The sequence below is a fragment of the Toxorhynchites rutilus genome, chromosome 2, assembly GCF_029784135.1.
Source record: "Toxorhynchites rutilus septentrionalis strain SRP chromosome 2, ASM2978413v1, whole genome shotgun sequence".
Lineage (NCBI taxonomy): Eukaryota > Metazoa > Arthropoda > Insecta > Diptera > Culicidae > Toxorhynchites > Toxorhynchites rutilus.
Window position 1 is genome coordinate 333,963,201 of NC_073745.1, and position 27,589 is coordinate 333,990,789.

At 37.7% G+C, this 27,589-nt stretch overlaps 1 protein-coding gene and 1 pseudogene across 1 annotated transcript in view; one reads left to right on the plus strand and one right to left on the minus strand.

Annotated features, from left to right (window-relative positions):
* LOC129767118 (uncharacterized) overlaps positions 1–27,589 on the minus strand; it is a 486,003-nt gene that overhangs the window by 424,632 nt on the left and 33,782 nt on the right. Inside the window, exon 2 of the mRNA XM_055767739.1 lies at positions 24,561–24,876. Within this exon, the coding sequence (XP_055623714.1) occupies positions 24,561–24,640 (80 nt within the window). The 5' untranslated portion in view covers positions 24,641–24,876. The remainder of the gene's footprint in view (positions 1–24,560; positions 24,877–27,589) is intronic.
* Positions 1,222–1,390, plus strand: LOC129772088 (U4 spliceosomal RNA; annotated as a pseudogene).

Genomic DNA, 27,589 nt, shown 5'->3' on the forward strand with positions numbered 1-27,589 from the left:
AACAATAAAAGCTTAAACTCCACTACCGGAAAATTCATCCGGTTGCATATCACTCGCGTTTGTTTTGAATAATATTTTAACATTTGACGGATCACGGTGGGTTGGATGTGATTTAAAACATCTAATATAATAAATACTAACATGTACCGTGTTCAAAAACATAACTAATTAGAGTTTTCTAGTAAACGGGCTTACCCCCAGTTCACCTATGTCAACATAAAAATTTCTAGCATTTTACACGACTTTGGTACTCTTTTTTTATGTATCTTAATAGGACGATCACCATAAAGATTTGAAGTCCTTGGATGCCATAGGGCGAACGAAACAAAAAGAATGAAATTTGCTATTGAAAAAGTAATGGAAAATCGTCTGAAAAACAGTGAAGAATAAATTTATTGAGCTGCTGGAAATGAATCCTGAAGTATGATTGTCATTGGAAGTGTATCTATTGTGTTGCATAGCGTTTTTACGGAAAAAAAACTCTATATGTTTTTGGAAACATTATAAATTGACTCAACCAACTCATTAGCTTCAAATCATGCTATTCCAATTTGGGAATATGCATAGAACCTTAAGGCAGTATTATAGTCTGGAAAATTGAAATAAAAATTACCGAGTTTCAGCCAATAAATTGATGCGGTACCTAATCTAGTCCGGCCATAACAATTAACTTCGAAAGCGTTTTTTCTCGAAACTAGTTTTTTTTTACTGGCATACACGATATCTCATGTTCTACTGAACCGGTTTACGTCGAATTTATATGAATACAATCTGTATGCATCTCTCTATCGCATGGAATCAATAAACAAATTATGGTTTTTCAATTTTAGTATTTAAAAAAAATGGGAAAAAATAACGTTTGAAACAGTATTTTTTTTCTTCAAACAGCCACCATTTTGCCCAACAAACATTCCTTTTATCTCGTCCAAGGTTCATGCCATAGCGACATCTTTACTGATTCAGAATATGTTTGGATTTTTTGTTTCAGAAAACAAGAAGGGCTGGAATAGTGTACGCCGTGGTTCAACTATTTCACTTCGCCTCACTTTATCAACCGGCAATATCCGGCGGCCGGATATTCGGCTCTTTATTAGCAAATACAAAATACGACATATGACATGGTGCAAATAAAGTGTTAAGAGTAAGAAAGAAATAAACACATTTTTAAATAAAAATTTTGAACGAATATAAAATTTATCGTTTATTATATGTATCCAATTTAGTTTTGCGCAGTGGCGATATCGTAACCAATGAGGTTATACCGAGGTGCGATTATTGCTAATTGAAAAAAAGTCACAGGAGGGTTGTGTCCGAGACACGACCGCATAGTTGACGTAGGATTCCGGTAGGTTATCTGTGGCATACTGATTTTGGATATGTTTGAAAAATTACATTGTTAAACTCTTCGATGATGATTTGGTGGCCCTGGAAAGGGCCGTTTGGTCTGGTTGTTAGGTATTGTTTGTTCACCACACCAGTGCCCATAACCGACTGATAATGATAGAAGGATGGTGATTAGTCATTGGATAGTGCGTATCACGATAGAAGATGCCAAAGTGTAATGAGATACTCCCGGAAGACCGTTTTAAGGAAATATATTCTAGTTTGCACGAAGGCAAGTGAGTACAAAAGTACTCGCAGTTTGCATTTATTTGCTGAGCTGATTTCCCCAGACATCTTGGTTTTGAAGTCTGTGTTAGACAAACACATTTCAGTCGGAACAAGATGTCCCCGAGTTGCATGAATTTGCAATGCCAATTTCCTCAGACACCTCGGTTCTAAAGTCTGTGTTGGGGAAACACATTTCAGTCGGAACAAAAATAACCTCGACTATCATGTATTGGCAATGCCGATTTCCCCACGCTCGAGGGATTTGAAGTCTGTGTTAGGGAAACACATTCCAGTCGGAGCAAAAATACCCCCGACTTACATGTATTTGGAACGCCAATTTCCCCACGCTCCTTGGATTTGATGCCTGTGTTAGGGAAACATATTTCAGTCGGAACAAAAAACACCCCCGACTTGCATGTATTTACAATGCCAATTTCCCTAAGCTCCATGTATTTGAAGTCTGTGTTAGGGAAACACATTTCAGTCGGAACTAAAATACTCCCGACTTTCATGTATTTGCAATGTCGATCTCTCCAACGCTGTTTGGTTTTGAAGTCTGTGTTAGGGAACACATTTCGGTGAGAACAAAAGTCCCCATACTTTCATGTACGAACCTTTCATTTTTTCCTGCATGTTCTATGTTTAGGTTTTCATTTTACCCCCCATATACTCCGGTTAGACGTAGTCCCACGTCAAAATGATTCCCAAATTAAAATCGTACATTTTCAGCAGCCCAAAAAAATTGGAGTATTACCAGATACCTTTAGCATATTTTGGCTAAGTAAAAATTTAAATAATATTCCAAGTGCAGCGAAAAAAATATTTTTGTTGGTGGCAATATAGTTGCCAGTACCCGTTAAAGGATTAAATGCAATTACTACACACAATCACAGTCCTATGTCAAGATCCCGTCCGAGCCCCTAGACTCAGACCCATCGACTTTTTCGAATATTTCACTCGTTTATCGCCCCCAACTTATTCGCCAGCACGTATGCAATCAGCAATGCCCACGCTAGTTACAATGAGCACTATCCATTACTGCGCGTCGTTAGTTAAAGTATCGACCACGAGGGTATTTACATGCTGATTTCCCCCAGACACCTTGGATTTGAAATCTCTGTTAGGAATCCATGTCAGTGGGAAAAAAGCTCCGCCTTCTTTCATGTATCTGCAATGCCGATTTTAGGATAGGGGTTGAGATTTTTCAATTCTTCGATAGTTAATTTCATGACATATATTATTTTATTCAATGCAAAAAATTGTTATGAAGTACCGAGCTCGATTGACGCAAAAATCTCATCAATGCATCATGAAATGACTGACCAATAAGCATTTGAAATTGGACATTTTTCACGATGCGATCGATTTTCAATTTGTACCCCAATATGTTCCCGAAAGACGTAGTCCTACGCCAAAAATCGTATTAAATAGTGTTTCATGTTTTCTCCAAGGAATTTAGAACAGTTTTATTCTGATAATTTTATTTTATATTATAATAAATAGATTTTCGTGAGTGTATGAAGATAATTCGAATACTGGTCGAGTAAGAGTAAGAGTTACATGCAATCAACAATCAATTATTTTCATTGAGATTGAGAACAAACTTAGAACTGTCTTCAGGGATGGTAGTCTGAGAGGGGGTACACTTACTTCACTACAAATCGAAATTATTATGATCAGCGACAAATTCACTTATTTGAAGACTCAACAACTGTTAGATTTGATGGAGAAATGCGTTGGACTTTTATACATTGGAGAAAATTCCACATGTTCCTGTATCAAAAAAGTATTTGGATTATGACGAGACTTCACAAAGAACACCGAACTTACTTCGTATGAGAACATCTTTAAACGCTGGAGAAGTCGTTTTAATTACCTATAACAAAATCAAAATTATCTGATTGCAACCTTTTTGACCCGTTCAGGTCAGACCATTTAGGCGTTCTCGAAACGTAAACAGACAGACAGAAAAATCATTTAAATCAAAATCATCTTATTAGGGGGTCTCCGTAGCCACATTGGTTGCGCGTTCGCTTAGTAAGCGATCGATCGTGAGTTCTCAAAACTCAGGGCCCTCATTGACCATCTTTGTGTTGTTACAGAAGAGCTACGTCCACGCAACAATCATCAGCGATGGAGATCGATCCACGGTCGAAATAAGATCGATTCATCCATACAACTGCTCTGCTCTGCAAGACACATGGGGCTGGTGTTCTATAAATAACTCAACAATGATCAATCAACTGTCTCCGCTGTCCGGTCCAACTGGATAATGGAAGAACAGAAAGAATAACTCTTACGCCTAAATGGCTACTGTGTGAATGTACCATGTGTAATGGTATAGAAGGAATACTGGCGAATGGCAACTGTGTAATGTGCTAATTATAGATATGATAACCATGTGACATGTACACGATTAAAATTCGGCTCTGTTACAGCTAAAATGCTAATGAGCCTTAAATAAATAAATGGGATAAAAAAAAAATCATCTTACAAAAATATCTTGACACGAATCTTCTGAGAATAACAGCTCATTGTCGTATTCAACGAAACCTTAAACGAAACGAAAGCGATGGAGCTGTATAAAACTTTGATGATATGAGTTAATAATAATTCAATTTCAATAACATTTTGACATGTCAGTAATCACACCTTATTTTTAATCACGTGTGAATGATATTTCTATGCTATTGTGTTATAATTTATCTTATGTTAACAAGATTTTTTTTTCAAATATCCGGTATCCGACCGAATATTTGTTTCATCTCTAATATTAACATCATAAAAGTAGTTTTCGTGTAGTGATAAAAACGCGTAATTATTTTATCGTCTTTATGTTATGTTAGCATAAATGGTCTTATTTTATTCATTGTTGATGATTCGCAGGTGTATAACTGATCTTTCAACATCTTCAATTTCAACTTCATATTTTTTCTTTACAATATACCCCTCAACTGGTCAATTTCAGCTTTCAAACTGTTTTTGACTGTGCCGATTACTTATTTGTTAAAATAAGATGTTCATTGAACAACTTTCATGTTACCTATCAAACTTCCGGATTATTAACGCGGAGAACTGCATTTCCTCGAAAATATATTAGAATTATTGCTTCAGTGTAAATCAACATCAATTTGTGATCATTTTTGAACATCACATACAATACAACAACAACAGGATAACATTTCCATTTTGGTTCCACATTTCCTCCGATTTCAGTTTCGATAACATTACTTACAATACATTTGTTTTGACCGGATATGTTCCTCCGCAAGATGCAACCAACCATCTCAATTTACCGAGGTAGGCCTATGGCTTACACCATATCAAAACCGAAGACCGTTGACTCGTGAAACAATCATAAACACGTGAAATAATTTCCTCGAAACAACCTGTTGCAGTTAATGAAATGATTTGGTTGCTTGGTGCTGCATTGCATCAGAGTTTCTAGCTGTTTTTAATACCTGAAAGAGAGAAAATTTAAAAATAAACAGTTAGATACATTTATGTGGGTTATTATGGAATTATTGAAACATATTCAGCTACACGATTATAATCAGTTCGAGCCTTATTGGGAGCAATATGAGCAAATAAATCACATAGTGAAAGTGCTTCAACTGTGTTGACAAAACGTTTATTTGACATCCCTCGGCAGCAACAGTTGCACATTGTTCGTTTTCCGCAACAGTAACAGACCCATTCATGCTGTTCACAATGCACTTTTGTACTTTTCCTCCGACACAATACAGCCAACCCTTCTGCAGCATAAAACATTGTTAACAGAAGTAAAAGTACTCGCGAGATAGGAATCAGCCCAACGGATTGTAAAGGCCAGCGGACAAGTAGATCAGTGTTGAGAGAAAAACTTGCCGGCTCGCGGTCTGCGTTTCTACGGGTTGCGCAAGCTACTGCGAACAGATAACGCAGAAGCGCACCCCCTAATGCAACCGAACCCAATCAAGATAAGTAGGATTTGTGTGGAGCCCAATCGCTTCGAGGCACAGTCCATCTCGGACCGATTACGTGCAGTATCTTCTACTGATGCTGATGCTGGCTGATGGGGTAGCGAATTGATGAATTCGATTTCATTTTGAAAACCGAAATTGTGACCAATAGCTTGCGCACTTTCGTCTGAATGTTCGTGGAACAACATAATGTCTTCACTCTTTGAAATTCTATGAGTAATTCCTCTCGAACGCATCACTCTGAAAGCAAGTTAAAGGGTGTGTCACATCAAATTGTATCACGGAAAAAACGCCGTAGAAATTCGCCCAGTAGACCGATCCTTTTGAAAATTTTAGACAGTAAAATAAAAACTATTGAACAACTTTTGGCATTTTCTTTTTATTCATACTTCGAGCCCAAGCCCGTATGCTCGCACCTTCCTCTTTACCCCGTCCATATCGTTCTGTACAACGTCAGGTTGTAGTTTTTTTTGAACAGAAATCCATTTTCCCTTGAAGTCCACCTCCGATTTGACAACATTTGGGTTCTTCCGAAGGGCCTGCTTCAAAATCGCCCAATATTTCTCTATTGGGCGAAGCTCCGGCGCGTTGGGCGGGTTCATTTCCTTTGGCACGAAGGTGACCCCGTTGGCTTCGTACCACTCCAACACGTCCTTTGAATAGTGGCACGAAGCGAGATCCAGCCAGAAGATGGTCGGGCCCTCGTGCTGCTTCAATAGTGGTAGTAAGCGCTTCAGTAGGCACTCCTTAAGGTAAACCTGCCCGTTTACCGTGCCGGTCATCACGAAGGGGGCGCTCCTCTTTCCGCAAGAGCAGATCGCTTGCCACACCATGTACTTTTTGGCAAACTTGGATAGTTTCTGCTTGCGAATCTCCTCCGGAACGCTGAATTTGTCCTCTGCGGACAGGCCCGGCAGCTGACGAAAGTCCGCTTTGACGTAGGTTTCGTCGTCCATTACCAGGCAATGCGGCTTCGTCAGCATTTCGGTGTACAGCTTCCGGGCTCGCGTCTTCCCCACCATGTTTTGCCTTTCGTCGCGGTTAGGAACCTTCTGAACCTTGTATGTACGCAGGACCTCCCGCTGCTTGGTCCGCTGGACGAATGAACTTGACAAATTCAGCTTATTGGCGACATCCCGGACCGAACTTCTCGGTTCACGTTTAAACTGCTTAACTACGCGCTTGTGATCTTTTTCACTGACGGAGCATCCATTTTTGCCGTTCTTAACCTTCCGGTCGATGGTTAGGTTCTCGAAGTATCGTTTTAGTACTCTGCTGACCGTGGATTGGACGATTCCCAGCATCTTACCGATGTCCCGATGTGACAACTCCGGATTCTCGAAATGAGTGCACAGGATTAATTCACGACGCTCTTTTTTGTTCGACGACATTTTTCCAAATTTACGAAAAATTGACAGTGAAGCATGGCCAACGTGATCTATACACTCTTATCTGATTATAAGCGAAAGCTGAAGATATAATTCGTAAAAATTAAATTTCTACAGCGTTTTTTCTGTGATGCAATTTGATGTGACACACCCTTTAAAAGCTTATAAATTATGCACTCGACTCAACACTGCAAAACGATCCTAACTCATCGCCCTTCCGTCAGGTTTCAGTTCTCTTACGACGTTTGCGATTCGCTGAGTGCATAAAATCATTGTCATGTTCTGCTGCAGCATCCACTGCACCTCTGAGCTTTGGCCAGGTGCCGCGCGGTGCAATTATGCACTCTACCCCGCTCATATCAAGCAGCGGTAAATCAATCCATTCCTCCTCAAGATCTCATTAGAAGCGCTTCACTGTTTAGCAAATGAATTATTGCACCTTCGCCATTCATCTGAACTGTATATCTTTTAGAAGAGTCATTAGATTGTCCTGCTTAGGAACTCACACGATGGTGGGTCAGTAATTGAACCGCCCTGGAACACATTGTAACGGGCGCCAACATCACCACTGCAAGTGGCGCTCCTTATCCTCATCGAAGATCTAAACTTTAACCGCTATCCTGGCACCGAAAAGCGCCAAATAACGTTGACTCATCGCGTTGCTTTATCGCGGAACTCGCGGCGTAAGGCGGCAGTGTACTTGTTTTTCTGCCCGCTGCCACCACCGTCCCCAGAATCTCCCAGAGTCATTGTCACGTTCTAAAGCAGATAATAAAACTGTACAGCATGCAACTCGCGGTCGACGCGAGCCAGGAGATAAAATACATACTCCGAATTTTATCGCTTCCTGAATCCGTTCGGCGCTCGGTGAGCATTCGGTGGCGCGCCCCTGTTTTGCTTTGTTTTTGCATTTTATGATCGCGCGATCGCGAGCCGAGCTCGGGCTTCCAACGCAAGGGTCAAGAACCGTTTGTGGCTTGTTTGCTCTTTACTGTTTGTTCAATCATTACTTACCGGGCGGGCGAGAAGAGGCTGGGTGGAGATGGGCGGATTGTTTCGTCTTGTGTTTTTTTTTTGTGTGGAATGCAAATCGTAGCAATTTTTATAGGATCATAAGTTTTGCAGTATCGTGACAAAATCAGCGGAATCGATTCTGCCCAAGGTGGTATGTTGAGTTGGTAGCTAGTAGTTTTGTTCTATCACGAGACATTCTTAACCTATGATGATTAGATTAGCCCGCCCAATTTTGTGCATTTGGGTGAGAGACTCTCTCAAAAACTCAGCTCATTCGACTGAAAGATGGGCTGGAACTTTTGATCGGAAATTTGAATTAATTTGGCGTTAATTTGGCTAAAATGTATGGATAAATAACCTACCTTCACTATTTCATACAAAAAGGGTGTAAGTGACTTGATCGATTTCTCTTCGTCAACTTTTTCTTTGATTAATAACTCAACTGCAAAAACGTTCCAATTTGGGTTTGCTAGAGAACCCGATAGATGAGGTTCGGACCTGCCTTCCACATTGAAAAATATAGCTGGGAATGAGTTCGCAGCTAAGTTATGACCAAAAGAAAGAGTCGATGTAGAGAAATCGATCAAATCACTTACACCCCTTTCATTCTAAGCCTCTCAATTATATTACTGAAAACCGTATTACGACACAATGTGATCTCTCTGGAATATTTGCACTTGGTCATGTGAATGTGTAGCAAATTATGCATTTACCACGAGCTGCAGATAGTAGATCATTGGGGAGAATCACAAAACCGATTGCAGCTTAGGAATTGTTAGCATTAGCATTAGCATTGAGCAAGCCGCACAATATGGTAGGTGGTACGAATCCAGAACTGTTAACTTAAAAACTAGCCTCCATCCGTTGCTGATGATTGGTCATATCTCTTAGATGAAGGCATGTTTTCTCCAACAATTAAGAACAATTAAGCTTGTTATTATTAATAACTACAACTACAACTACAACTACAACTACAACTACAACTACAACTACAACTACAACTACAACTACAACAACAACTACAACTACAACTACAACTACAACTACAACTACAACTACAACTACAACTACAACTACAACTACAACTACAACTACAACTACAACTACAACTACAACTACAACTACAACTACAACTACAACTACAACTACAACTACAACTACAACTACAACTACAACTACAACTACAACTACAACTACAACTACAACTACAACTACAACTACAACTACAACTACAACTACAACTACAACTACAACTACAACTACAACTACAACTACAACTACAACTACAACTACAACTACAACTACAACTACAACTACAACTACAACTACAACTACAACTACAACTACAACTACAACTACAACTACAACTACAACTACAACTACAACTACAACTACAACTACAACTACAACTACAACTACAACTACAACTACAACTACAACTACAACTACAACTACAACTACAACTACAACTACAACTACAACTACAACTACAACTACAACTACAACTACAACTACCATTTTGTTTGGACATGAAAAATTTTCCCGCGCGATGGGTGCCGCGTTTGCTGACCGTTGACCAAAAACAGTGGCGCAATTGTTTTCTTTAAAAATTCCGGGACTTTTCAAGACATGTAGTACAATCACACGAGTAAATAAGAGCCGTAGAATGACTGAAAGCTACTTAAACTGTACGGCTTCGAACTTTGGTTCGATTTATTCGAGATCATTGTTATGTTACTTAGTCCGATCAGACTGAATACCGACCATATATCCTTTCGTATCCCATTGAAATGTTTCTTAACTCTCGAGATATTAAGTATTTCAAGGACGCACATGCGAACTTATTTGTTCTTTTTTTGAATTATTTGAAAAAAGATTGAAAAATGCTTTGTCATTGGTTCGCAGGTTACTGTTGAAATATTCACTCTTTGCAAAGTTTTTGTTGCAAGCACACACGCAACCGATAGCTACCAGAAAACAAACATTAAAGCAATAAAAAATCCGATTTTTGGGTTCACCCGCAATCTTGCATTGCTCGCCTCATGTTTTCCGCAACAAAGTACAAATTGTTGCAGTTATGTAACTGGCTCGACCTCGCCTATCACGCAACGTTAAGTGCAAATTGTAGAACATTCTTAGTGACGAACGGTGGTGGTAAACATATAAACATTTTTGATCCTTGCAAAAATCAATGCCAATCAGCGGAAAGTTTCGATTCATTCATTGGTAAATTAGACTCCACAAAATGAACTCAGCGGGAAGCGGAAAGGGGAAAAATCAACTCCGCCGACAGTTGATTGACAGCATAATCGTGGACCGTCGAAAAGACTCAGGATTCCCAACCTATGACGCACTGCCGGACAGCTGCCGCAAATCCGCTCGGCTAATCCAATTAGTACCGTATGACAGTTGCATGTGCTCTCGCGGTGGACGGTGTGCCGACCGCAGCGCCCTTATCTTCACGGCAAACTGTCAGAACATTGCCATCAATAGTGGCGCAACGAGTGCGTGGCGGCGCAGTTCTGTAGCAATTAATATCCGATGGATAGAACCATGTGTTCCGAGGCAGCGGGCTTGTGTTTGGTCCTGTAATCTGTGACTGATCCGACAGCACCAGTTGATAAGTAGCAACTCACTTGCCTCCCCCGGCTTGCACGCAGACCAATTGCGTGATCAAGGCTTGGGAAAGGCGACCCATCCTCGAGGAACAAGAAGCGCCACCCTAGTCGGGAGTCCATGCCCATTCGATACGCCCTTTGCCACTGTTTGCTCCTACTAATTGTGGACATGTGGAGATGAGTGTTTTGATTAGTCGGCACTACACGACTGAGCGGATGAGCGATCAAAGCGACTTTCGTTTTTTATTCCTCACTAATTTTCATGATCAACTTCACTCTCATTCAGCTGTCGGTTAGGTTAGTTGGAATGCAATTGGTGAAGTTCTTACAGAAAAATATTCCTATCAAATAACAATAACTATAGGCTCTTAAGAACACCTGCGCTGGTGTTTCTGGTGTCAAAAATCCACTCAATTAGCCCAATCAATTCGACATCCACCTCCTGTCCGATCGATTTGTTTATTTTAATTTCAAGCAATAACATAAACTGTGATGTGATCCGAGCTGAACATGGCAGATGGGTGCTTTACGAGCGAAACATACGTACCTGGCGGCGTGTAGACATTCCCCAACTTAACGGTGATTTGTAGGCTTTCGTTGTAAGCGACGAACCCTTCATCAAATGAAATTAAAAATGAAATTAAAAAAACCGGAGGCGGTAAGCACGAATGGTGGGTGGTTTCGAGTTAATGGTAAAATTATAACAAAACCAATTTGCTGAGCACATATGGAGCTATTTTGACCGTTAATTTGATGGTGGTGCAATTGAGTTCACGCCGTTCGCCCCCAAGGGCTTCGAAGCAAACGGTGCTGCCTCGGAATGTCCCGGAAGCGTTTGATGAGCCCTTCGGTTTCAGAAGAAAAAGAAGGTTTCGGTTTCAACCGAATCTGTAATGTAACTTTTATCGACTGGAACGGACAGCAATTTCTCAAGCTGTTGATGAGAGTAGATCGTGATTTATGTTACGTCGATGTGCGCTTCTGTTACACGGGTTGCGCACCGTGTTAGACCGTATCTTTATCTCTGAATTCGATTTGTTTTATGCGTCAAATTCGTGTAATTGTTCGCTCTTGACGTCAGAATTTAAATGGAAACACTTTGAAACAAATTCAGCGATTTGATTAGATCTGATACAGGAAAGCAACCTGCGACTGAAGAAAGTTTCTGCTTTACTTGAAAACCTGCAACTACTAATCGTCATAAATTGAATTGCCCCACGGCTAGGCCTCATTTGTCACGATGAAGCATGCAACGCGTCAAAATCCGAAAGTGAGCAGCAACAACCAACACTGGCAACGAAACGAAAACCACCCTCCATTTCATGCCTCAATGTATTTCACTACCTTCAATTATTATTAGTGAAGGAGCGCACCTTTCAAAGTTGGCTCGCCACCAACGCCGCCGCCGCCGTCGCCACCACCATCAATTCGTATGTAAAATTAATAATTTGGCTAAAGTGTGACTGGCGTGACACAATCACCACTCGCTTTGTGGCTTGGAGGGGAAAAAAATGCCAAGACCGCGGTGGCACGCGGCCACAGCTGAAGATGCGTGTCGCCGAATGGATGGATCGGTCGATCGATCGGCCAGCGTTGTGATGCAACTTTAGATAATTTATTTACGATAACAGTCAACAAAGTGGTCCAACGGCTAATGAGATAGCGGCGGTCCGGAAAAAAACGCCGTTGACTCAGTGCCGGATTTTTTGGGAGAAACTTATATTTTTTAGGGGAGTTATATAATTCACCTGATGGTGCCTCGTTCATGGCAAGATCAGTTTAAGATGGTTTTTCCAAACATTTCAGCTGATTTATGAATAATGGGGCATAACGATTCGAGTAATCGGATATTTATAATTACGGAATTCAGTCAATTTTGAACAATTCATATATCAATTCATATTTTTGTGATACCGATGCTGCACTAACTATAATCTTCAAATGTCAGGAAGAATGAAAATAAAAATCAGGAAGAAATCAGGATAGTGCATATTGGATTGTCCAGAAAGTTCGTGCCGTTTTTTTGGGAAAACAGAAGCAAAAACATTCTTCGTATGAGATTTTTTCATCACCTGCGCAAAAAAAAGTGTTTTTCATTTAAATAGAATCCTTATTTGATAAGGAGAAGTTAATTTTCATTCATAATATTAATTTTAAAAACGTGTTCATTCCGCCTGAAAATCAATTATTCCTTGACGCTCACCTAAACTCGTAAACGAAACTCAATTTCGTCAATGCGAATCGTTCGTTTCGCCCTTAGCTTTGGCCCTCTCGGTTTGGCATATACTACAGGTGAGCTAGGTTTTTGTTTTATTATCGTACACGGAAATTACTCACACATACAAAATAGTGTGTAGTTTTTTGTTCAGAAACTCTAAAAAAAATTGTGAATTTTGTTCTTATAACCCGTTTTTTTCTTCAAAAAATTGTACTCGAAGACAAAGTGAACTAAAATGTTATTTAAAATTCCTCACAAATTCAGACAATTTTGCATGTTATTGATCAATACTAATGCGTGGACCTTTAAAGCATACCTGGTAAATGTCTAAGTTTTGTTTTGAGTTTGTCATCTGACAGTTGTGTCGTGCCTTCATTATTTTCATTATTTTCATTTCCAGACATCGGTGTCGTGCATATTTTTTCGTAATGGAATCGTCGAATTTACGATCATTGATTGTTGATACGTCCATTTTAGACTTAATTAAAGAAGTCGAGCAAAGACCTGCTCTTTATAAAAACAAGTTTAAAAGAATATTCCGACGCAAATATCAAGAAAAAGCTGTGGGAGGAAATTTGCGAAGCAGTTGTTGTTGGTTGGAGTCAGCTTAGTGCCGAGGACAGAGCAAAGAAAGGTACGTAACGATTTATGTGAATTTTTATTTTATTTACGTAGAACTGAATAATAACAACATTGATTATTTACATTATTAAACTTTGTTATATTGATATGGAATTGCGCCTCCAGGAGAAATGAAATATGACGACATGTACTGTCGCACGTTATTCATATCATTTCTTCCTCGGTTGTCTTCGTTTGTAGTTAAGTTATTCATGGAGCAACTATAAAGAGTTTCTGAGAAATTTATTCCATCTTTGATTCTCACATAACTATGCAGAATGCAGCAAGCTTTATTAATTCGAACACAAAAATTGATATTGACATCAATTGATCGGTGAAAAATGCACCATTTGTTAGCAAGAATCCCAAAAGTACACTCAACCATTCGTCGAGCTCGCGTATGTCTGTAATTGAAAATTCGCTTGGTTTAGTTTAAATTTCTTTTTGCATAGAGACGTAATATATGATTTCAAAGTCCAAACGCCTCATCTCCTACGACAGAGAATGGAACAACATCTCCATCATCATCATTAGGCAATTGTCTTCCAGAGGGAATGTTTAATCGGTTTTCGGAAAGCCGTTTACCCATTTCTGATGAAACACTAAGTCGGGACAAGCTGCGATCAAGAGGCGTAAATATGTCTACATTGAACAGTTATTATTTTTACTTCCATGCATGGAAAATCGGCATACTGAAGACACCCTGGAGGAGGAGAATTCTCAAGAAAATGTTGAGGATGATGACGAAGCTGGTCCAACCACTTCCATCCGTATTCATCAGCGGAAGAAGAGGCCTAATGCATCGAAACATACGGACTTGGATGAAGCAATATTGAAAGCATTGAATGAGAATAATGCTGATGAAGATGTAAACTTTGCTTTGTCTCTAGTCCCTTCACTCCAAAATTTAACGGCAGTAGAAAAACTTGATGCTAAAATAAGTATTCTTAACGTTTTCAAACAGATAAGACAAGCTAGGTGCGTTGAGTCTATTTCTCAGCCAAATTATAGGTACAACATAATACAGCAACCCTTGTTCACTTTTAATGTGAATCGAAGGACTAACAACATGACACTGAAGGTAGACATACATTTATTCAGTTTTATATGCACAGTTGTGTTCCACCATCTTTCATCATTTCATTCATCATCTTCGTTCTTCATCGAAAACTGTTATATGAATTTTTATTATTATTTATTTATTTATTTATTTAATTTGTATTATGTAACTTGAGACTTCGGTCTCATTTAAATGCTACAATGATTTGTATACAGAACAGTGCGTCACTAATATAACTTTTATGATTTCAATTTGACTAATTCTACTAATTTAACGGTTAAAGTGCTCTAAACATTTCTTCTTAAATGCAAATTTCGAATTCATTAGAGTAAGATTATTGGGTAATGAGTTCCAATGTGAAACACCTCTCACGAAGAATGAATTGCCGTATTTGGAAGTGGAGTGTCGAGGGATAACATATTTCCTTGCGCGCGCGGTTCTCAAAATATTTAATTTTTCGTGTAAATAGCCAGGATGGCTTGTTCTCGCAAGATCAAATAAGAATAAGCAACATCTCATAGGCGCAAACATTATAAATGGGCAATTAAGCAGACGATACTGTAAATGAGAAACCCTGGAAAATCTATTCAAGTTGAATACATATCGTACACATGCATTCAATGCTATTTGTAATCTCGATTGAGCGTACATTGATGATTCGGAAAGCAGGAAATCACAAGCGATGAAATGAGGTAATACAAGACTTTTGAAAAGCTTGAGTTTCATATCCGCACTGAGGAAAGATGTAGTAGCATACAATGTACGAAGACCAGCATACACTTTCCCACATTGTTTGAATATATATTTATCAAAACTAAAGTTGGATTGAATAGTGATGCCAAGGCTGACACCATCTTCAACAAATTCTATTGTTGAGTTGTTAAACTGCAACGTCGGTTTTAGTATGATGTTGTTTTGAGAGTTGTTTATGAATAAAGCATTGGTTTTATTAAAATTCAACACAAGCTTATTCATGTTCGACCATGCATATATTCTGGCTAAATCATCGTTGATTTTCTTTGAAACCATTGTTGCCGAATTATCCTGACAATCATAGTAAATTTGCACATCGTCCGCAAAGATGTGAATTTTGCAAAATTTCAACACTTGAGGAAGATCGTTAATATATAAGGAGAACAATATTGGTCCTAGAATTGAGCCCTGAGGTACTCCAGAGCATATAGGAAGGAATCTAGAAAAATCTCCATTACATAAAACTGTCTGGGTTCGATCTGTTAAATATGATTGAATAAGTGTGGTTGAATGGTTAGAAAAATTGAAGTTTTGAGCCAATTTTTTGCAAAGCATTTCGTGGGAAATTGTATCGAAGGCTTTAGAAAAATCCAGAAGTAATAGAACAACTGGTCGTCCCTTATCCAAGACCATCCCAATGTCATCAAATACCTTCAGCATAGCAGTTTTTGTACTGTGTTTAGGACGATATCCGGATTGAATTGAACTTAACAGATTATTTTGATTTATATAAGTGCAGATTTGGTTTTTGACAATCCGTTCGAATACCTTAGATAACGCACAAAGTATACTTATTGGACGTAGGTTCTGAATACTGTCCAAATTAGCTTTCTTTTTGATCGGAATTATTTTCGACTTCTTCCAACCCTCGGGAAAAATGCTTGTTGTTATGATGCAGTTGAATAAGTGGGTTATGGGTTTAATCACAAGTGGATTGATTGCCTTCAGAAATTTGATTGGAAGAGAATCAAGACCTGTTGCATTAGATTTCATGTGGAATAGTTCAATTACGACATCAATTTCGCTTATTAAATTGAAATAAAATAAATTTCGTGCAATAAAAGCTTGATTGTTGTCATTTTGAACAAAACTTGATCTTTCAGAAAAATTGCTAACGAAAACTTCATTTATTTCATTTGAATCAAATGACACAGGAGGTGATTTCTTAGATTCACCTAGTCCTAAGATTTTCAATCTCTTCCATAATTGTTTAGAAGGAACATTGGTGTCAATCCGGCTACCATAAAACGTTTCCTTCGCCTGACGAATAAGCAGAGTCACTTTGTTCCGAAGTGTTTTGAATACTTTATGATCATTAGGATTTTTGCTATTTTTCCATTTTTTGTAAGCCAGATCACGATCAATGATGGATCTACAGATGCGATCATTAAACCAAGGGTTTTTAGCTTGATCCGGTATGAGTGTTCGAATAGGTACAAAATTATCGTGCAAGTATTTCATATTTGAGTTGAAAAACTTAAGCAATACATTAGGATCATTTGATCGATAAAAACTTAACCAATCAAAAGATTGAAAGACTTGAAAAATACCATCTACATCCATTGAATAATAGTCTCGATATTCAACTTGTCTTGGAGTTGGTAATATTTCAAAATCAAGTGATGCGAAAATTAAGTCGTGATTTGAGAAAACAGGCACGTCGATTTGATTGAAGCGAAGCAAACGGGAATAACAGTTAGCCAACATAAGATCCAATTGGGAGGCGCCATTTTTATGGAAAAATGTTGGTTCGCAACCTAAACTCAACATCTTGTGGATAGACAGGATAGATTTGAATCTAGATGTCTTGGTTGAATTGTGGTCAAGAAGATTCGTGTTGAAATCCCCTACTAAGAGTACGTTTTCGAATTTTGTTCCATAGTTACACAACAACTTATCAATTGTGTCAGCACAATCTACTTCTGGTGGATTATAGAATGCAGAGAGAAAAATTTTCTCGTTGCCCAACGTTATCTCGACTGCTACATACTCAGAGCACGGAATACCAGGTTGATAAATAGAAACATCTATAACTTTATACCTCAGTCCAGCTTTCATATACATCATGAATTTTTATGCTGTCCAGAAAGTCGTTTTTTTTTCCTTGAGATAACTTTGCAGGAACCGGAACCTGTGATAATCTGATGGTGCAATACCCGGTTAGCTTGGCTGGTAGAACAATACATCCTGGCCAGACTTCAAATTACTTTTTGGTATTGTCAAAGAGACAAGAAGTGTAGCATTGCCCTGATGGGACACGATGTCTATAACATTCGCTATTTCGGTTTGTCCTGCTTTACATCTATATAAATAAAAATGATTTGGTGTCCGTTCCTCATGATTTAACTCGAGAATGGAACAACGGATTTGAGCAGTCTGTATCAGGTTTGATGCGTCGTAGCCTGTATCAGTTTATATGCTAAAAAACTATTTATATACCACAAACATAGATCACGTACAGAAACATATTTTCTGTGGGAACTTGAGTGTGTGAAATTATTTAAATGAAAATATCAATTGCGAGTGGGATGAAGTTCGCCGGGTCAGCTCATATGGATTTTGAATCGTGTCTATAGAATCCGCCAAATGTATGTAAATTGTCGTCCTAGAAGTATGATACTTGAGTGAGAGAAAAAAATCTTTCAATAATATCTTAAATGCTCATTTATTCAATTCGCGTTAACGGTCATATTCTGTCACTGTGAAGCGAAAATTATAATGATTATAATGATAATGTTTTATAAACTTTTTTTATAAATAAAAAAATTTGCATGAAATTTTACTATTCCCTTTCGAATATGTATTCTACGTAATAGAGGAACTTGTTTTTACGAAAATTATAAAAAAAAATCTGTATCTGATGATTTTATATTATAATGATGAGTTTAGTTTTTTGTGCAAATATCAGTGCGAATCGGAGAGCTTTCCAATGTAGGTTATCTGTAATCATTAATTTTTAAAGCGCACCACTCTAAAGACCATTGCCCTCAAATTAAACATATAATAGATATTCGATACAAAATCCATAGCCTTTGTCCAGTATTATCTAAACTATCAGTTCTTTGCCGCGCTTGACCAACAGCCACAAAAGGAATTAGACGTTCACTTTGAATAAACCAATTGACCACGTAACACGTTCTTTTTTCATTTCTCGTTCTTCTGAAAAAATACGGGTGGAATACTTCTCGTCATCGTGTCGAATTAAGCAGCGAATTTTAACGCTTTTACGCAAACCTCGTCGCGATTAGACTAATCGTTAACTCGTCTTAAACATATAGGGGAACCGCGGGTAAGACGGACAGTGGGGGTATAATGGACTGGTGGTTGATTTGTATAGTTGCATTAGGAATTTCAAATTTCTGTTGATGGGAAACCCTTCTACATGCTATTCTATAATATCTAAACCATCATATGATAATGAATACTGATCAAAAGTGAAATAGAGAAACAAGAACCGAAAATCGAACATGATTCCGCGTATGGATGTAACTTTTGCGGCTTCGATATTAAGCATTTTGAGTGGTTTAATTGCAAAGTTAAATTCGCTGATGGTTATATTTCGGTTTGTGAGTTGACAGAGAAGTGATATTAGGTATGTACGGAAAAGTAAATTCATTCGTAAGTGGTAAATTTAAATTATTGGAATAATTGCACTGGGGGATTGAATGGACAGTCACTTCCATAATCACATACAATGCATGCAATTTTTGTTCTATTTCAGTTACTGGACGCACAAACACTGAGAGAGAGTGAAATTATTCCTCTCGCGAGCGATAAACCTCTACGCTTCGTGTATTATGAACCTGTCCATATCCCCCCCACTACATGTCCATTATACCCGCACCGATAAAAATGTTCTACTTTTCGCCTTGTTTTATTTTTAGTGTAAAACATGGAAAAACACATTTTTATAAAACAGTTGGCCAGTTATTTCGAAAACCAGTATATTGAACTGTAAGAAACTGCTTTTGAATTTTTGAAAACATGAGTTTCCAAAGATACAATCGAAGTTTTCCTTAACATGTTCGTTTTACCCCCATCTCCCCTAATATTTAAACCATCCTACGAAAGTGAATACTGATTAAAAGTGGAATAGGAAAAAAAACCGAAAATCAAATATGATTCTGCGTGTGGATGTGATTTTCGCGGCTTCGATATTAAGCATTTTGAGTGGTTTAATTGCAAAATTGAATTCGCTGATGGTTATATTTCGGTTTGTGAGTTGACAGAGAAGTGATATTAGGTATGTACGGAAAAGTAAATTCATTCGTAAGTGGTAAATTTAAATTATTGAAAAAATTGCACTGGTTGGGTTTAAATGGACGGTAACATCCATACTCACATTCAATGCATGATGGAAAGTGAAGGGAAGAATATTGAACTCTTCTTTATATTGCTTTCTCTTTTTGTTCTATTACAGTTACTGGACAAACAAACACTGAGAGAGAGAGAGCGAAATTATTCCTCTCGTGAGCGATAAACTTCTACGCTTCGTATATTATAACCTGTTGGGGAAAAAGTAGTCCATTATTTTCTCGGTAGTTGGCTTTAGTGATCAATATCTCGCATAATATAGGGGAAAAGCGGTTAAAATGAACACCCTAAGGAATATGCCCATTTACTGCGTCCACATACTGCTACAATTTCCGTTCTTCGAAGAATATTATAGCTGCACTAACTGTTGTTCAAGATATCAAACGGTTTTTATTTTAAAAAATAAAAATAATACATTTTTCATTAAAAGAAAATAAGATGTAAAATCGATCATTTTTTTATCGTGCGGTTAAAATGATCACATGGTGGTGGTAAAATGAACAATCACACATATCATGCTAAATGGGATAGATTTATGCGTTATTCCTTATCTAAATTTGTTTAAATCATCATAAACAGTTCTCCAAACTGATAATTTGTCGAAGATATCAGGTCGAATAATTTAAATTTCACGGGAAATTCCTCAAATACTATGCGCACAAAATTACATCAAAATGGCTGCTGTGAGAGAAATTTCTGTTTTATTTACTATTTTTTACATTTGACAGTTTCATGCATAACAGGGTCTCTTAAATAGCTTCAAATGTTCTAAGAATAGAATAATGAAGAAGTATCAATTTGTTTCATTTTACCAATCCTGTTCATTTTAACCTCATTTCCCCTGGATCATTTTTTGGTTTATTGTGCCACACCGAGGGAATGAATCCCTTTTTATTTCACAGTTCTAAATGGTAGAAGTGTTGTTTTTATCGACCGTTGCTGTTATGAGCATCGCGTTTTTCGTGGTAAATTTTAAATATGCGTTCTGATCATGCTCTTGTACCAATTTATATTTTTTTCGTCAATAGTAGAATCAGAATGTTCAGAATCATAGTTCTTTGTACGATCGTGTTTGAATTTAGCGTTCGATAAAATTATTAATTATTGATTGTAGTCGTTTTTGGTTGTTTTCATGGATTTGGACTAGAGGGCGCTACATATTTTTTGTATTTTTCCTTGAAAGCTGAGGATTTTTTACACAACACATCTCGATATCAGAGATGCTATTTTTTAGTTTTTAAGATATGATTTTCCATAGTTAATGGTTCAATAAAAAAATCTGCCTTTTTTCCATTACAAAAATTTATAACTTCTGAACTACTGAACCGATTCAGATGATCGGCTTAAGCTTATTCGTTTATGTAATTATTGATTGAGTCAGTTTTTCATAGTTTTTTCGGTGAAAGATGAAGGGCGCTGTATTTTTTTTTCTGGAAAGCTGAGGATTTTTTACGTAACATATCTCGATAGAGAGATGCGTCGTGCGTGTGTATGTTCAACTAATATATGTCATAATCAGATATGCCAACCATCCTGATTTTTTAGGATATCCCAGACTTTTTGGCTCGTATCCTGACATCCTGACAAACACTCGATTTGCCTGGAGTGATCCTGACTTTTTCTGATTTTTTATTTTTTTTTATTTTATCACAATAAAAAGGTTCCATACTATGTATACCGGGATTCCTGTCAAAGTTTTACTGGTTAGAAATGAGAACTGTTAGAATAGCGTACATAAAAAGCTCTCAGGTTCTCCCTTGTACAGTGATTGTCCTTCTTTCGTTTATTATTTATCATTACGTATAATTATTTATTTGAATGCTTAAAACACGTAGTGCGTTTAATCCACCTGAAAATTCATTATGTTTTTCGCTTCACAATGACAGAAAATGAAACCGTAATTCTAATTGAATGAATGAACACTGAGGATAATTTTGTAAGATCTTTTTCTCTCTCTCTCTCTCTCTCTCTCTCTTTCTCTCTCTCCAGAATCTCATGTCATGGGTTACAGAGTTATAGATATTTAGTAGATTTTTTTTTGTAAAGTATATAGGGTAACACGGGGTGAGTTGGATATATGGGGTGATTTGGACCACCCCTTTATCTCAACAAGTACGGCTCAACTTGGATTTTTTATAATGTCATCTCCTTTTATTGTTGAACCGTATGTACCTAACGTAAAAAAAACTTTGGTAAAATTCGACAGGTGAAAGGAAACGGTAGCATGAACACAATAAGCACTTTGATTGTCAAAAAATGTGAGTTTTCCGATCGTGGTTTTAAGGTTTTCCCCGCTGATTAAACAAACTTTACGTGTATTTTGCAGTAAAGATCTGTTCGCCTACCGAAGAGAAACAATTTAATGCACCGAAACTGTTAGTTTGATAACAGTAAATGAAATAAATTGCATTTTAATTTTTGCATGTTGTGTGGGGTGATTTGGTCATGCTTCTGTAGGGTCCTACAGGTTTGAGGCTTTTCTTTGGTATAATTGATTCCAGGTGCCGTTGAATTACAAAAAAAAAGGTTGGGCAGACAACTTTGGAAGAAAGAGGAGCTTGAAAGAGCAACGCAGGCCATTAAGAATGGATTTTTTTGGACCAAACATCAAAAGTGTTCCAAAATGCTCGAACAACAGTGAAAATATCCATGCAGAATTCAAGATGGTCTCAATGCAATTTTTCTGGTCTGGAATCTGGCCAAGACACCTGGTATCGATCCCAGAACACTGTTACCGATTGAACCATTGTCCCAAAGTAGTTTACATAAACAGAAGTATGTTTTTTTCGATGAAACACACACTGGACCAAATCACCCCGCATCAAATTTTAATGTCCAAAAGTCATCTCTTTTATTTTATGATATATTTGGTAATTTTAAGCTTGATATGATGGTTAAACATTATTGATTGAGAGAAAACAAGTGTAGCTCAGTATACAATGTTACATTTTTTTTAGACCGTATTGGTTTGGAAATATTGGGCGTTTTGCTTAGGGGTTCGAATTCCCCCCTTTTACCCTTATCATATTTTTTTCAAAAACCGAAAAAAATGTATGACATTTATTGTCGTAGTCATAGTTTCACGAACCACAATACTAATAATGCATAGTAGTGGAAATGTCTAAGAAAAGACAAGTGAAAGTTTGCTCAAGTATAAAATAGAGCAATGAAAATAATAAAACAAAGATTATTAATAGACTAGGTACGGAAATAATGGAAAGAATATGAGTCACTAAGAATTATGTAGAACTGAGAAAAGCAGATAAAGGTTTCCTTATGTTTTCACAGTAAATTCGTGGCGCCATTGATGATAAATAAATCGAGACGTTGATCAAGAGTAATCCTCAGTATACGACAAATAAATTAGCAAATTCATTACAGATATCTAAATCCACTGTTGATGAGCATCTGCTGAAGCTTTGTTGCATATTTCAAGACGATATATGGATTCCACTCAATTTGAATTAAATGCCTTCAATGGATTGCGTTTAAATCTGCGGCTCGCATTATAAATGAAACGAAAATGCCGTTTCGAAGCAAATCATTTACGTGATAGACGTCTCCTTTCCAACGCCAAACTGCATGTCTCGATAAATTACACAATAAATTATTTTGGAGTCATGGTAGGAGATCATATATAACCAGCTCTCAAACTAACCGGTTATTACACCCTCAGATTATCACAGATTCTGGTCTCTACAAAATTCATTCTAGGGAAAGAATCCCGATTCTATGGACAGCATAAAATATCGTGAGCAGTTTTCGAAATAGAACATGATCTGGTAGGATAGAATTTTAAAGCTGTATGAAACATGGCGAAAAATTGTGTACACATAATTGAATTAATGTATGTCTGGCTATAAAAATGATGTCTTTGTTCTCCTAAAAATCGACACGAGTTTTCCGGGCATCTCAAAATGAGCTATCCTGATTTATCCTGATTTTTATTTTTCCTGATTTTTGAAAATTATAGTTGGCAACCCTGATCATAACAACTGAGAAAGTGTTAGTAAGTGTTGGTATGGAAGGGTAGTTTTTTCTCATCAGAAAATAATTTGGTCTATTTAAAAAAAGGCCCTAAAATTTGTGCTTATTATGATCAGCCTAGTGCTCCCGTGGCCGAGTGGTTAGCGTCAAACCTAACATGCCGGGGGTTCGGGTTCGATTCCCGTTCTGGTCGGGGAAATTTTTCTTCAAAGAAATTTCCTCTGACTTGCACTGTGGTCACGCGTATTCTAGAGCTTGCCACTCAGAATGCATTCAAGGCGTGTTATTTGGCATAGAAATCTCAACTAAGTACTAATGAAAATGACGCAAGTAATACTACGTTGAGACGGCGGAGTTCCTCTAGGAACGTTAGTGCTATATAAGAAGAAGAAGAAGAAGAAGAAGAAGAAGAAGAAGATGATCAGCCAACGAAGAGGCTTTATGGACTTTTTTTTTAAATAGATCAGATTATTTTCTGATTAGAAAAATTATTCTTCCATTCTAACAGTTACTTTCTCAGTTATTATCCCAGAGGTACACACTGTAGACCTCCCCCTTCTGAATATTATTGTCCAATCTCGCCAATAGCCTATAGGCTAATATCGTTTCTTTTCTGATTCAAAATAGAAACTCACTGTCTCAACAGTTGGAAATAGACTATGTACAACCGAGTATTCAAAATTCATTAACATCAGGAAACCTAGGGAACTGTACTTCAGCAATAATGTCGCGAGGAAAATCGTTATCTATTTCAAGAAATTTTCTTCATTATAGCAGCAATTCGTCAGATAATTTTCTACACAGCTGCACTTCGTATCTACTATTCCTCCGAAGCACCGATTAACGTAAAAGCCGGTATGTCATGATAACCCTGGCATTGCACAGAAGTGTACCATTTGAATACGCCACAGCTGCGCGGAAAAACTTTCTCTCCACTACGCTCTGACATTGGGTTCGAAAACGAGTGAGGTCAGCAAACATCATCGTCGGGGAAGGAAAAATAATTACACTCACCTTCGTTCCAGCATGCGGTTCTTCCTGCGCTTGTAGGTTCCGGTGTGGCCTTTAATAGTCCGGTACAGCGACATCACCATCGTGCTGATACTGTTTCGCTACTCGAGCTTCCGTGGGCAAAATATAAATGGGAACAAAAACAATTATCTGAGCACTATTCAATCTTCTTGGCTGCTGCTATCTCTACCAACGGATGGCACTATTACGTGAATTGCACTTTTGACAAAAATTGCCCTCGATGATATGAAATGCACTCTTGAACAGCAATACTTCTTTTTCCTATATTTTTTCTCACAGATTCACACTTTCACTTTCACTGAAAAAAAAACAAAACAAAAACAAAGAGAAATTTAAATAATTCTAATCATTGGAGTGACCAAAACGCGGTAATCGATAATTAGCAGTTCATTTCGGTGCGGCGGCCGGCAAAACCGTGGGCGTTGTTTTCGTCCCGAGAGGAAAGGGCACGTGATCTTTTCGCTGAAAACTGTCGAAAACACCGCACCGGATGGCGCAACTCTCCACCGATAGAGACCCCACGATTGCGTTGCAGCTTCACGTTGCATACCGACGCAAACAGCTAATGTTACTAATTTTACGGAAAATGTTTTTTTCGCTCTTCTTTCTTCACTTTGCAAAATTTCACTGCAAAAACACAAAACTGGTTCATTGCGGCGGTGCCTTACTACTGATTGAGGGAAAGTACTTCTTAACTCAAACAACAACAACGAAAAACAACGATGGAGAAGTTAGACCCCAATGAAGAAAAATCCTTGTTTTTTTTCTTTCTTTGGGGTGCACTATGTACGTTTGTGGGCTCATATGTTTCTTGGGAGTGGAGTAGAGGTTTGAGGTTTGCAGCTCGATTAGTTTCCTTGCGGATGCGGGCTGTTTAGGAAGTCGATGACTGTGACGGAATGCGATTAATCTGCTGCTCCAGTTTGAGGTTGTTTCCAGACAGCTGAAAAAGGAAATGAAAATGAAACGTTTTTACTGATGGTGTGAAATATGTGTACTTCATGGAAAGAGATTATACAAAACGGGGTAAATATGAGGCATTGCTAATTTTTTTTTTATTTATCGCTGACGTCGCAATCAAGCACCTGTAGCGACAAGCAATTTATATAAATTCAAATGTTATCCCCTGAAGAAATCAGTACTGTTAATAAGAACAAGCTTAAAATAACTTATCGAACAAGAAGCAATGTGTTTTGTGCAGTCTCAGAGAATAAACTTATTCAAGATAGTGGAATCTCTGATTCACTATCCAGGCTGCCATACAAATGAAACAAAAATTTCCGCATTACTCGAGAATTAATCTAGCAAACGAAACCAAATTTGGTATGTGTAGGATTTAGGGCGCAATGAATGTTTTCACGGTGGTTAGACACTCCACCCCCGTCTCTAAGGGGGGACTCTCATACAAATGAAACACAAGTTTCTGCATTTCTCGAGAATCAATCAAGCAAATGAAACCAAATTTGGCGTGTGGCGGTTTTAGGGTGCAATAAATGATTATATGGTGGTTCGACACTCCTCCCTCCTCTCTTAGGGGGGGCTCCCATACAAATGAAACACGAATTTCTGCATAACTCGAGAACTAATCAAGCAAACGAAACCAAATTTTGCATGTGGGAGCTTCAGGATGCAATAAATGTTTCTATGGTGGTTGAATACTCCTCCCCCTCTCTTAGGGTGGGCTGTCATACAAATGAATAACAAAATTCTGCATAATTCAAAAATAATCGATCAAATGGAGCCAAATATGGCATGTGAAGATTTTATGAGGCACGAAACGTTTCTATGGTGAATAGACACTCCTCCCCGTTCTCTAAGGGAAGAAGAGGGGAGGGGTCTGTCTTTATTCTATCATATATTCTGTATCAAACATTTATTCCGCGTACAGAGAAACATGTTATTTGCAAGTGGTTGAAAAATCCTGAACAAAAATTGTGTCTGAAAATGATCTCATATTATAATGATGAGTTTTAGTAGAAGTACTAGAAATTTTATAGTAAATGCTAAATTCAACGGGGTCGATACTCAACAGTTCTGCGATTGGACTCATGAACTTGCGCTCAGTAAGAAAACGTGAATATTTGAAAGTATTGATAACAAAAAACAAATTTTGGGTGGGACGAAGTTTGCCGGGTCAGCTAGTAGTATTATAACACAACGAGAATCTAGAGCATTTACGATGATCAAGGTCACTCGAACACCATTTATTGGATAAAACGTTCACCCGTATGGTAAACAAACTCAAATGAGAAAGAAAGAAATATCCATAAAACAAAATTGAAATTTTGTAAATAATCCTGATAATAAATTACAATCAGTTGAATACCACCCGACAGAGAAGCTCATTTGTAAAAAAAAAGAATTTTCTGTAATTATTGAATTAAGATATTTATATTTGTAATTGCAATATAAACACGAATTTTGCATTGAAATAAGAATGATATATCTCAAAGCTAAAATTAATCGGATAAACTTAATGCACAAATGTACGCCTTCCGACGCTTGGTTGGAGCTGCCTAATTGAACATCTTTTCATTTTAAATCACATGTATGTAGCTCTCTAATGATGATTCAACAGGAGATTTGACAAAACTCATAAACTAATAACTCATAAGTAACAATCAGTTAAATGTTACATTGGGGTAAAAGTTGCATTCGGATATTTGTTACATTCGGGGGAATGTGCTCCGAATAAACGTGATTCGGGTGAATGTGATACAACCCTGAAAGACTACTTGGATATTCAACAAATTCCGTGTCGCGTTGGACAGCGTGCATTCAACAGTACATGTGGATTCTGGGAGTTAATTTGAAGATCTGCCCTTGCAGTGCTACCCAATATGTGTACTAAAGAGTTTTATTCGTAAATTTCTCTAATATAATTGTTCTCGCCGACTATAATTTCGTGGTCCTATGTCAGCAATACGGTCGTATCATGGTCACCACTCTTCTTTATTTATTTATTTATTTCTGTGGTCCACAACACCATGACTAACACGCGTTTGTGCCCC